We start from the raw sequence: 12,231 nt of genomic DNA on the forward strand, positions 1-12,231 counted from the left end.
CAGCAAATCAGAAGAAGGTTGACTTAAAGGGTAGGAAGTGAATGAAGGTTCTTCATCAAGGCCAAATATAAAATAAATAGGAGTTATCTTCACCTGTTAGTTATGCAAATCAATCTCAAGTCCAAGGACAAAAAATAAATTAACAATAAATGTAACTATATCTATGAGACATTTAAAAGTTATTTAAATGTTTCATGCTCGCTAATGCTTTGTTAGCATGTGCTATTTGTTTTTAGTTAACTGTCATGTAACACTTTACAAAGGTTTATTGATGTAATTATGATTAGAGCTGTGTCATTGTGTTACCACTGTTCATAAACAACTTATAAACCCTTTATAGAGAATAGCAGACCACTACATGTTTTAATACACTGCTCATAGATGTTATAATCTGATGTAAATCCTTTTTATATCAACAGTGTTTATTATATTACATCTATTTTATTGTATTATTTAAACTTGATATATGTTTTTGTTTCCATATGTCAGCAGTTATGAACAAATAAAGGGTTTGAACGTGACTTTCTTATAATTGCTGACATCTTTCACTGATAACTGAGGTGTATAATTTCACTGACATATATTGTTGTTCAGTACTCAGACAGGTTGGCACTGAAGCCTTATCAGTGTCAGTATCAGCATCATCATTTCTTGGTACCAGTAACTCAGTACTGGCTGGCATCTTGATTCAACCTTATGTAATCTATCTTTACTTAGAAATGTGTTTAGCTCAATAGCTGTAAATTCTACTAGTAAACATCTACTTTAAACCACACACATATATTAACATATTTAACCTGCAATGAATAAAAAATACAAATACAAACACAATATTAACTTTTTAATTGCTCTACATAGACTTTAGACTTTAGAGCTTTTATTGTCATTGTGCGGTTTCTTGCACAGCGAAATTGGGTAGCTGGACCACAAAGGTGCAAAAGTAAAGAAAAACAATATATGTATACATATATGTGAGTAAACTATATACTGTACACTGTATGTGTAGAAACATTGAAACATTGTGGGGCTGTATACAAGGGCAGTTATATAATATAAATAAATAAATCAGGGTGGAGGGGCTATGGTCATTTAGGGTGGGGATGGTAATTCCATTGAGACCAAAATATTGTGCAAAGACCAAAGACCAAAAATATTGCACAGAACAAGGAAAGAAATCATATTTTACTGCAATTTACAGATCCAAAGAGACATCCAAAAATCAGCTACATTGGCATTTATTATAGATCTTAAAAGGCAAGAAGCCAGGACTAGGTGGCCTCAGCTATTCATCAATACATTTTGAATTTTGCACAAAGGTTAAGCTCCTAGAAACTAGTTTCGAAATCTAGATTGCACTGAACTTGAGTCTTAAGTAAAGTGGTGCAGTGAGGTGAACTACAGTGTTTGGACAGTTACACATTTTGTGTTCTTTAGGCATGGCTTTGTTTATTTTATTAGTATTAATCCAAGAAAATGAAATAATGAATAAGACTTTCACACGAAATATAGTCCTTTTAATCAGATCCTTGACTACTAAACTATTTGCTGTGTTTATGCACAAAAAAGTTCAAGGACTTAGGTTTCTTTTGGGGTACCAGTAGCTATTTAGCTGTTTAGGTGGCGTCTATAGGAGTAAAGAGGTAACAATGCATGTATTGAAGATAATAAACAGTCTCACAAAGTGAGAGTGCTATGAAAGGTTGTTGTTCAACCACATTATTATTATAACATGCAGTACTCCAGTTAAAGACATAAATCACTGACATATTAAAGTTGTGTGTAACAGAACCTGAAGGTGAGGTACAACAGAGAGCCTGAGTATAGTCTAAGCCCCATTGCAATGAAAAGAACACAATGTACACTCTATGTTTTGAGGGTCAAAAGTTTCATCCAACGCTATAACTGGGCTGAAATATTGTTAGTGACGTTGAGTGCAGAGGGTTTTTTGCAGCATGCTTACACACACATGATGATGGTTTGAATATTCTCTGGGTCAAGAAGTCTGAAGAAGATGTCCTTAACTGGGCCTTAGAATCGGTTGAAGAATAATGGATAATATAGATAATCAAGACTACGCAGGGAGTGTGTTGTGTGTCTGTCTAGCCATGATCATCTTGGTGTGAGGCAGATTATCACATTGCATTCCAGTGAAGTAAACTTGTAATTTCAGCTGCTGAAGTAAATTAAATCTTTCTAAAGGACAGATATTTCTCCTGAATTCCTTCTGAAAAATTTGAACACGACAAAGTCTCCATGTGGTTATAATTAATATTCTGTTCATCCAGTCTTTTTACGCTTATCCTTAGGCTTGGGGAGGGAGTTTGGATCCTATCCCAGCTACTGTAAGGCAAGAGGCAGGGTACATCCTGGACATCACCAGCCATTCAGAGGGCTAACACAGAGAGACAGACAGCCATTCCCATTCACATTCACACCTATGGATATCTTAGTCTAAGTGTCTTTGGACTATGGGAGGAAGTCGAAGACTTCATGGAAAATAATACCAACCATTGTTTGTATTTTATCTCTATTAGTTTGCAATAACACAAACACCATAAAGCCAGAGTTTAGCAATGTACTCTTAGCCAGTAAACTGTTTATCATTGTCTGTGATGGCCAGTTATTTCATTTAAATCTCAACTAATACATTTGAAATTTTTAGATGTTTAAATAAGATTCAGATTTTTTTTAGATTTTCATAAAATGAATCATAGAAACCGGAAGTGCTTCTGTCTTTTGTGTTTTTTTAGTTTTGAAATGAAGTTAATCTTGCCAGTGTGACTTTTCTAACTTTATTATTTTATATCCTACATAATCGTGGAAACTATTGCAATCTAATTTCATCTCATTAAAAACATTATCAACATTTAATAGAGAAATAACTGTTGAAGATATTGTTGATCCTGTAGAGGCGTTGCCAACCTAAAAACTGCAAGTATAAAACTTGAGCTTAGAAATGGGCATAATACAAGAGAACACCCTAGCTTTGTCAGGTTGTAGGTCAGTTTCATTGTAGGAGCGTGAGATGGTTACAGAACACAACAAGACGAAAAGATAATTTAAACAAAAGATCTTGACAAGGATATAGTTACACTATAAAAAGAAAGAGGAGAGCATTGCTCTCATCATTTGGAGATACTCTGAAGCTTCCTGTGTCTAGACTTTCAGGTAAGCAAATTTTTATTTTAACCCTTTTTAGTGAAATTGTAATTAATGTTCAACTGTCTACAAATAATTCACAGTCGAACTATATTTTAAAAATAAAAGCTCATTGTTCAAAAGAATTGAATTAAATGGTCATTTAGTGCTTTTGAAGATATTGTTGATCCTGTAATTGTTGCGATACAGTTTTTAAACAAAGCAAAATAACCAAATTAAGCAAAACTAAGCAAATAATTTATAGTTCATTAGCACGAGCAATTAAAATGACAGTAATTTATGTATATAGAAGCTGCTAGCTGTCGTTGTTCTGTGTTACAGGTATCAATTACAATATGGCTGCTGTGGCAATCACTACTGTGCTGCTTCTTTTGTCTTTTTCAGTAAATTCACGTGAGTTATATCTTTGAATTTTTCATTCCAAGACACTTAGCAAAGGATATGAAATTCTAGTCTCAATGTTTAGATCTAAAGACTAATACACAAAGACTTTAAAACAGCTGACAAAAACAGACATGTTAGTCGATCAGGAGAAATTTTCTGTGACGTGGCTGTAATACTGCTGTCTGACTCAGTTTATGAAGCCAGACAATACTGTAGAAATGAATACAGAACTGGAATATTATAAGGAGCTTGGAACGAAAACAACTAGACTTCTTTAAGTTAAGAAACTTACTAGAATATTCTGCTTTTTTTTTTTTTGTTAAGGCACATTACCCTGACAATCTATCTTTTTTATTGTAAACCAAAAGAACGTAAAATATAGAGACAAATTGTCTGATTCGCTCTGTCTTTCGTCACAGAGAAAGAGAATACAGGAAGGATCATCGGGGGTCAAGAGGTCGAACCATACTCTATCAAATACCAGGCATCCCTTCAGACTGAGGTCGGGGATCACTATTGTGGAGCCACGCTAGTTCACCCAGAGTGGGTGGTATCTGCTGCCCACTGCTGGAGACCGTAAGTACTGACACCATACAGCAAGATTGCAGCTTTACTAATAAACATTAATGAAAATGTTTAATAATTATTGAGGGGAGAAGGTCTGTTTTGAAAGAACATATGTGAAATTCTCATTTCGTTTTGTCTCTTTCTGTTTAACAGGAGTAATTTTATGAGGGTTGTGCTATGTGAGCACAGCCTGATCAAAACAGAGGGATTTGAACAGATCTTCAATGTCTCAAAGATATATGTACACAATTATAATTTCAGGACATATGAGAATGACATCATGCTTATTAAGGTAAGTAGGACTTGTACTTAGCTACAAAAAAATGTGATCTCACAATGGTACCACCCTAACTTTGGTTTGTGTTACAGCTTAGCAGACCAGCACAGCTGAATGCTTATGTTCAGCCAGTTCTGATACCTGATGAAGGTACCCCTCCCTTTAGTGGCACCTGCATAGTGAGTGGCTGGGGAGTGACACAGGTTTACAGTTACACCCTCTCCCCTGTGCTACGTGCTGTGGATGTAAGAGAAATACCTTATTGCACTTGGTATTACTGGGGCAGGATCAAACCAGGTATGCTTTGTGCTGGATCTCCATACGGGGGAAAGGACTCTTGCCAGGTATACATTCATGGAAAACATGATTTATTTTGTGTTTGTGGTATGCTTAATTACTACTTAGCAACTGCATTTTGTAGAGTAATACTATTTTTAAATGAATATTTCCTCATAAATTTATAGGCAAAATGACACCTGTTATATATGCTATAAAATATATGTTAACCAGTGATGATTTACATATAATTTCAGTGTCATTTTAATAATATTTAACATTTTCCATTTAAGGGTGAATGTGAAATGCTCTATTATCAAAAAACAATCCTGATTTGTTGTGGTACTCCACAGGGCGACTCCGGGGGCCCCCTTGTCTGCAATGGCTACTTTGAGGGCATTGTCTCCTGGGGTATTGGCTGTGCAAATCAGTACTACCCTGGTGTCTACACCAGAGTCAGGAGCTATATTCAGTGGATTAACTGGGTTATTGACAACACACCATGAGCGATTTTTTTCAGTTAAACAGTCAAATGAACATAATTTTCAGATGGGCCTGAAATGAATAAATATTAACGTTAGGAATTTCTAAAATGTTCCTGGAAATATGTCAATATTGCACCTATAATTAATTGATTGTCACTCTTTTTTCTGATAGGGAATAATAAAAGAAAGACTTGTTGCTATGATATCCTTTTTATTTTTTGTTGGTACTATAGCAGTATAATTAGTAACTGTGTTAATCATTCAAAGTGAATAGTACTATTGAAAAATCACCAATGTTGTTGTTTTCACATGAATCAATTTTCCTATTATGCCTGTTACTACAAGCAAAACCTCTTATATTTTATTTAAGCTTCATTGTAAATATGACAGTTTCAATTAGTGCAGCTTTAAGAACAATTTTACCAATGCACTGGGTCTATAAACTGACAAGTGATACTTGCTACTACTACTAGTATGGAATAAAAGGTTAACCCATCCACAGTGACAGTGAAGATGCTGATTGTCTGTATCATGCTTCTATCAGTCTCTTGTGTTCAAAGTCCAAAATGTCCAAAAGTTGCTTAGAATATAAAAATCAACAAAGTGCTCAATTTTTCTTCACAAAGAAGAGCTGACCTTTATATGTTCATAAAACACATAGCAAATGGTTACATAATGCAGCTAGACAAACAAACAAATATTTTAGTAATCTGTCAAAAACCTGTTTAAAACTCAAAATTATCGACTTCACTGAACTCGGGTCTTGTTTTAAACATAAAGAACTCCTTAGGAAAGTGTTTACTCGTGTTATAGAGCAACTTAGGGCAGCTGTGGCATTAACCTCACACTGGGTGCCTAATCAAGTTGTATCTAAACAACTAAATATAGAAGCTATCCTGCTGCACACTGAATAATTACAGCTTCTCTCTGGTGCTGGTTTCTGTTGTTAAGCTAAACCTAAACATTCATGCTCACATTCACACCTATGCCAGTTAACCTAACAAAGTTATAACATATGCTAAAAAGCTCTGATTAAAAATAATGGCATGCTGGGAAGTATATTACTGGGAAATTCATGTGAACCTGTTGAGGTTAACTATAATTTAACAGTGAAACATTATGACCACGAATAAGTTGAAAATGGTGCAATAAGTGTGTATGATACATGTATCAGGGGCATTCTCTCTGCTTTTTTTTGTTGTTGTTTACCGTAAGGTGATTGGATCCTACCCAATGGAACTTCAGAGACTAAACTATACATGCTACAGGTTTGGCATTGATCATCTGATCAAGCAAATGCTACCATTTGTCCAATTTTTTATAAGCATTAATGGAAGCTAAATTTGTTTTTATAGTCTTATGCTACAGATTTTGTACACTTGTGTGGTTCCTCTGTAGTTGCATAACTGTGAAGTTTAAATTAATAATTTTAGTAGTGATGAATTAATGATTAAAATATCTCTTATTTGAGCCACACATTTCTTGTGAGATCATACATTTCATCTCCAAAAGTTGATTCTGTTCATCTGGACGTAGCGTGGGAGAAACATTTCGTGACTCATCCAAGTGATGAACAGAATCAACTTTTGGAGATTTACTTACCTGGATGATTGAGCATGCATCAAGACAACATACATTTTAAATAAAAGATGGATATAGTCACCTTGATGTTTAGAGAAGTCAGGTTGTGAAGCTTCAGGCTGAGCATTTTCACCAGTTTATATCAGGACTGTGAAACTGAGGGACACTGCACACCCACTGGCCAACATGTCAGTGACATGGTAAAGCTTCACCCTCCTTTTGACCAGAATTCACTAAATTAACATGTTGTATCCAACATACAACAAAACTATGAACTGACAACACTTACAACAGCAAACCTAATTAGCAGGCTTCATTTATAAACTGTACAGGTGTAATGCACAGATACAGATATTCACTAATTAGTGCAAAGTAACAGATTCTTGGGTGGTCTGTACCACATAGGCAAGCCATAATTTTTGTCAATTTTCTAATAAAATAAGTATCCACATGGGTAGTTGGATGACTTTTTAAAAGAAAAAAAAGAAAAGAAACAAACAGAAAAGAAAAGAAAAAAATCTACATCACCTTGAGTAGTTAAGGAGGGAGAAACTACTCAAACATTTTTGTGTCAGGCCTTAAACAACCTTTTAAATGCCATTGGGGACTGGGTTGTTATACATTTTTTAAAAATATATAGTGTGCTCGGCAGCCCAGCATAAATTGAACCTCTAGTGATCCTGTATTTGTGACATGATTAAATGTATTTGTGTTTATACCCTGATATGTCCCCTGATCGCTAAACGCCACCCTCCGGTAAACGAAAAGAAGACAGTCTAAAGGTTTGCGCATGCTCAGCAGCAGCAGTTATTGTTTTGTTTACATAACGCTGTCCTTTCGAGAGCTAGGTGTAGAGAGCTAGGCAGAAGTAAAACTTCGTTGTAGCAGCTTAAGTTACCTGTCCGGGTAAATTATGTCTGTGAAACACGCTATTAGCCGGGGACTCGAGTTGGGCCGGTCGGTCTTTCAGCTCGGTCTCCTGAAATCCGGTGGCCGACTCGCAGCAAAGCTCCGAGCTGACCGTTTCCGTGCAGGCCCGTCGGTCCGCACCGCTCAGCCTCAGGCTTTCCTGCCGTCTCGGTACCGCTATTACCGCACTTCTCTGAAAGGCCTGGCAGCTCAGCTTCAGTCCGCCGGCTTCAGGAGGTTTGCTGGCGGGTCCCCGCGTAACAGAGCTGTATTTTTGGCTTTCGGTCTCGGTGTGGGGCTTATCGAACAACAGTTGGAGGATGACAGAAAGAGTGCTTCAACATGCCAGGAGATCCAGGTATGGTATCTAAAAGTAGGTCACAGTAGGGTACCTAAGCGACATTTAAGTCGTTAAGTGTAGCAGCTTCTGACAAAGTGGTTTGTTAGTAGTCGTTTTTCTTTTAGTCTTTATTTTCATGGTTATTTGCCGTATTGGGTTTTTTTTTCACTGAAAGTTTGTTTATTTGTATCTTCACCAATTCTGCATATTGTTTTTACATTTATGAATGTTTTGTTGATACGGTAATGCATAGACCCAAGATTTGTGTACGTTCTTTAATTTTCATGCTGTTTGCACTGAGGCCTGAATGGATAACCTGGTTGCAATCTTGCATTAATTTACTTTTTATTATTTTAATATGTCTCTAGCTGCGTCTATAACAAGTGTAGGTACATTTGGGGGCTTTAAAAAGTTGTTGTATACAGTCTGATTGTTTTTCCTTTTTTTTCTTGACTAAATTTGTTTATAGCACGTGATTGATATGAACATATCTTTGTGTAGCTTATTATTGTTATTGCTTTCCCCTGCAGGCTGTTTTTAGAAAGAAGAAATTCCAGAGTCCATTTAAGCCATTCACCTCTGGATATAAACTGGAGGATTACATTCTAGGGAACCAGATTGGGAAAGGCTCCAATGCAGCTGTGTATGAGGCTGCAGCTCAGTTTGCTCCTCCAAAGCAAAGTGCCAGAAAATGCTCCCTGGTGCAGATAAAAGAAGGTGAAGTGGAAACTGAGGCACCTCGATCTCTGACATGCTGCTCACTAAGGAACTTCCCTTTTGCTATTAAGATGATGTGGAACTTTGGGGTGGGTAGTATACTAATGGTTTGATAATGATTTCACATCTGTTTTAGGTTTTAATCCTCTGTACGAAAACAAACGAAAAAGAGCCACACATCAGTACCGACGGGTATTTTGCTATTTGTTTGCAGGCTGGGTCATCAAGTGAGGCCATCTTAAAGTCTATGTCTCAGGAGCTGGTCCCTGCAGGTCCTCATGCCTTAAAGCAGGAAAAAGAAGAAATTACTCTGGATGGGTAAGTATTATAACCTCAGTTCTTTTTATTCCTGCCTCAGAGTGGTGACCTAAGGATAGGAAACGGACTAATGAATGGCTGTGATTTCTCTACATGCAGACATTTCGGAGTCCTGCCCAAAAGAGTGTCAGCACACCCTAATGTAATCCGAGTGTACCGGGCTTTTACTGCAGATGTTCCATTGCTACCAGGTGCTCAGGAGGAATATCCAGATGTTTTGCCACCCAGGCTTAACCCTACAGGCCTGGGCAACAATCGCACTCTTTTCCTGGTCATGAAGAAGTAAGACCTACCTTCCTACCTACCTCAGTCCAACCCAGTATGTGTGCTAGAAACATTGTGTATAAAAAAATAAAAAAAAAGTCACTGTCTTTGTTTTCAGAGATTTTTAGTATTTTGTTGGGTTTTTTTTATAGTGTACGTGTCAGGTCATTTTTATTCAGTAACTTCACAGATTTTTTGTGTCATAGCTATCCATGCACACTGAGGCAGTACCTGGAAATGTCCACACCAAGCCGCAGGCAGGGCACTCTGATGGTGCTGCAGCTCCTTGAGGGGATTGACCATTTGTGCAGAGAGGGTGTCGCTCACAGGGATCTAAAATCAGACAACGTGCTGTTGGAATTCGACTCAGGTCCGAACAAAATTCTGTCAATAACAGAACAGTTTAAAGCCAAATGTAAACTATGCCAACTTGAGGTCTGTTTGGGTCACCGGTGTTATATTGATTTGTCCTTTATGCAGATGGTTGCCCCCGTTTAGTGATTTCTGACTTTGGATGCTGTCTGGCCCAGAGCGATTCTAGTCTGCAGCTGCCCTTCAACAGCATTTGGGTCAGCAAAGGAGGGAATGCTTCACTTATGGCTCCGGAGGTAAGATTAAAAATATCTTTATTGTAACTGAGTAGCCACAGTTACTGCGCCGTCTCTTATTGGTGACTATTAAGACTGAATTTTGTGACTTTTGCCTCCACTCTGGTTATAACCGGAGGTGACACTTGGATACCATTCAAGTAACCTAATTGTATCTTTGTGTTTTGAAATGAATCATTAAGATAAATAAGAATTCATATAAATAGATAATTTGCAGTTAACCAGATATTTAATCACTTTAATTTCTCATAATTTTTCTGCCATCAGGTGGCCACTGCAGTTCCAGGATGTGGTGTGGTGCTTGACTACAGCAAGGCAGATGCCTGGGCCGTGGGCGCCATTTCCTACGAGATATTTGGACAGCAAAATCCATTCTATCGAGCAGTGGGACTGGAGAGCAGGAATTACCAGGAGAAGCAGCTTCCTCCTCTACCCTCCAGTGTTCCAGCTGACGTGCAGTTCGTGATACGCTTACTTCTCAGGAGAAACCCAAACAAGGTAAAGAAGGGGCTGTGTTTAGTTTAATATTTAAGTTTTCAGTAAAAGAGAGCTAAAACAATATAGTTTCATTTATTAAACCGAAACATTGAACTAAAAAAAAATCACAATTCTCTCAACACTAAGGGGAATTGTGAAGTTAACATTTTCTGTAGATTTACCTGAGAGGCATCTCTACCATTCCACTACTGAAACATGTTCTTCATACCCTGCAGCGCCCCACTGCCCGTGTGGCAGCCAACATGCTACATCTGAGCCTCTGGGGTCGGAAGGCTCTGGCTAACCAGGACAGTGTGGGCATGAGGAAGCTGGCTGATTGGTTGCTCTGCCAGTCTGCTGTGGTTCTCCTTAAGGGCTGTCAGGGGCCCAGTGGGAACAAAGTGGAGGCGGAGCTTCAGAGGAGTTTCCTGGCTAACTTAGAGCTGGAGGACCTGCGCACTGCTGTAGGCTTCCTCCTCTATGGGCGAGAGCAGAGCCAGGCCTGCGTGCTGTCTGTCTAGATTAACTCAAACACGTAGCTGAGAGTCACTGATATGGATAAACTGGGGCTTAAAATTGCTTTCAATACTCAGACTTCTGTATGTGTGGTATTTATTGTTTTAGCTGTAACATCTAATGGCTGTGGGTATTGTTTGATTATTTATCATGAATTGCCAAGTGGTGTAATTCTCCCTTTTCAAGAACCCGACCCTCAAACCTGTGTCCTCTAATGCTGCTAATGTTACTTATCTGCATTTCTCACATACTTGTGAATATGTTTCACTTGCCATAATCACTGTATCAGCAGGAATTCAAGCACTTCAAACATTCAAGTGTTATTGGTACCCATCATACAAAAATGCAGTTTGTCTTACACGTGCAATGCATTGTGGATTACTGAGACGGCTGCTGGGGAGTGATTGTGTTTAATTTTTCCCAACATTTGAGTTGCTTCGCAGCAAGAAATTCTATTTTGTGAGTGGATATTTTGTTTTCCAAATTATGATACACTTTTTCAAATCAGCCTGTGGGGGAAAAAACAAACAAAAACTCACATTCATGCAGTTATTTTTGCAACTATGAAAACTTTTTGTACCAGTAAATGTGGAGGTCAATACAGATAAAGTTAGACTCTACTGTGTAGGGTAAGACCAAGTGAAAGGTTCACAAGTAGGACATAAAGTTGCCCCTTGAAGATCTGGTTGTCAGTGGATATGTGTGTTGCAGTCAGTTGTACACTGATATTTCACAGCTAAGGAACATAGACCTGTCCTAAATGCTAGAACATATGAATCACATTGATCCTGATGTGTCATGCATGAGTAATTAATTAATCTTAAGGATCTGACTTTGTTCCACATTGCTGCTGTTTGCACTTTATGCTCATGTTATTCACCTGTTCAGAGCTGAGGTTTTCAGCTAATATAATATACAGATTTCATAATAATTGAAATATTGGGACTTAATCCTTCATATTAGGATAATCTACTGTCAAAAAGAATGAAAGGGATGCATGTATATGGCTTCCTACAAAAGATTATAAGACGAATTTTAGATATATGTCGTTTTTTTTGCAGTGTTTCAGAATAAAAGTGTTAAAGAGCCCTGAAGTGGTTGTTCAAGTTCTTTCCTTTGTCTTTAGATATTTTCAAAATAAATAACTTGTATTGGTGATATAATAATATCCATACATTTTTTTTAAAAATTTTGATGATGAATATTATTAGCACTGTTTGTGAAATAACAAGTTGCGGCCTGATCTTAAATGTCTTTTTCTTGGAGTTCCAAAGCAGATTTCACCTGGATTTTTCCATGTGATCTTGGACAAACTAAAATTGTTTCTCTAAAAATCCCTCACAACTTAAAGGT

At 37.4% G+C, this 12,231-nt stretch overlaps 2 protein-coding genes across 2 annotated transcripts; both read left to right on the forward strand.

Moving 5' to 3' along the window:
* Positions 1–3,115: 3,115 nt before the first annotated feature.
* On the forward strand, positions 3,116–6,665 carry LOC102289458 (trypsin-3). The gene is made up of 6 exons (XM_005918875.3): positions 3,116–3,168; positions 3,481–3,552; positions 3,963–4,119; positions 4,264–4,402; positions 4,480–4,731; positions 5,017–6,665. Exons 2-6 carry the CDS (start codon positions 3,495–3,497, stop codon positions 5,167–5,169), a joined length of 759 nt encoding a protein of 252 aa, XP_005918937.1. The 5' UTR covers positions 3,116–3,168; positions 3,481–3,494; the 3' UTR covers positions 5,170–6,665.
* An 850-nt stretch (positions 6,666–7,515) lies between these two features.
* On the forward strand, positions 7,516–11,972 carry pink1 (PTEN induced kinase 1). Its single transcript, XM_005918878.2, has 8 exons — positions 7,516–7,996; positions 8,509–8,784; positions 8,910–9,013; positions 9,113–9,295; positions 9,484–9,647; positions 9,758–9,885; positions 10,153–10,383; positions 10,599–11,972. Exons 1-8 carry the CDS (start codon positions 7,643–7,645, stop codon positions 10,881–10,883), a joined length of 1,725 nt encoding a protein of 574 aa, XP_005918940.1. The 5' UTR covers positions 7,516–7,642; the 3' UTR covers positions 10,884–11,972.
* Positions 11,973–12,231: the final 259 nt, after the last annotated feature.

Source organism: Haplochromis burtoni, unplaced genomic scaffold (assembly GCF_018398535.1).
Source record: "Haplochromis burtoni strain Fernald_Lab_line unplaced genomic scaffold, NCSU_Asbu1 Contig_31, whole genome shotgun sequence".
Taxonomy (NCBI): Eukaryota; Metazoa; Chordata; class Actinopteri; order Cichliformes; family Cichlidae; genus Haplochromis; species Haplochromis burtoni.

Bases quoted from the DNA above. Each gene is read 5' to 3' on its own strand.
- pink1 (XM_005918878.2), top strand. From the start codon at position 7,643: ATGTCTGTGAAACACGCTATTAGCCGGGGACTCGAGTTGGGCCGGTCG. The intron at 7,997-8,508 runs GTATGGTATCTA...TTTCCCCTGCAG, and splicing joins CAACATGCCAGGAGATCCAG to GCTGTTTTTAGAAAGAAGAA. The intron at 9,648-9,757 runs GTCCGAACAAAA...TCCTTTATGCAG, and splicing joins GCTGTTGGAATTCGACTCAG to ATGGTTGCCCCCGTTTAGTG.
- LOC102289458 (XM_005918875.3), top strand. From the start codon at position 3,495: ATGGCTGCTGTGGCAATCACTACTGTGCTGCTTCTTTTGTCTTTTTCA. The intron at 4,120-4,263 runs GTAAGTACTGAC...TCTGTTTAACAG, and splicing joins GCTGCCCACTGCTGGAGACC to GAGTAATTTTATGAGGGTTG. The intron at 4,403-4,479 runs GTAAGTAGGACT...TTTGTGTTACAG, and splicing joins ATGACATCATGCTTATTAAG to CTTAGCAGACCAGCACAGCT.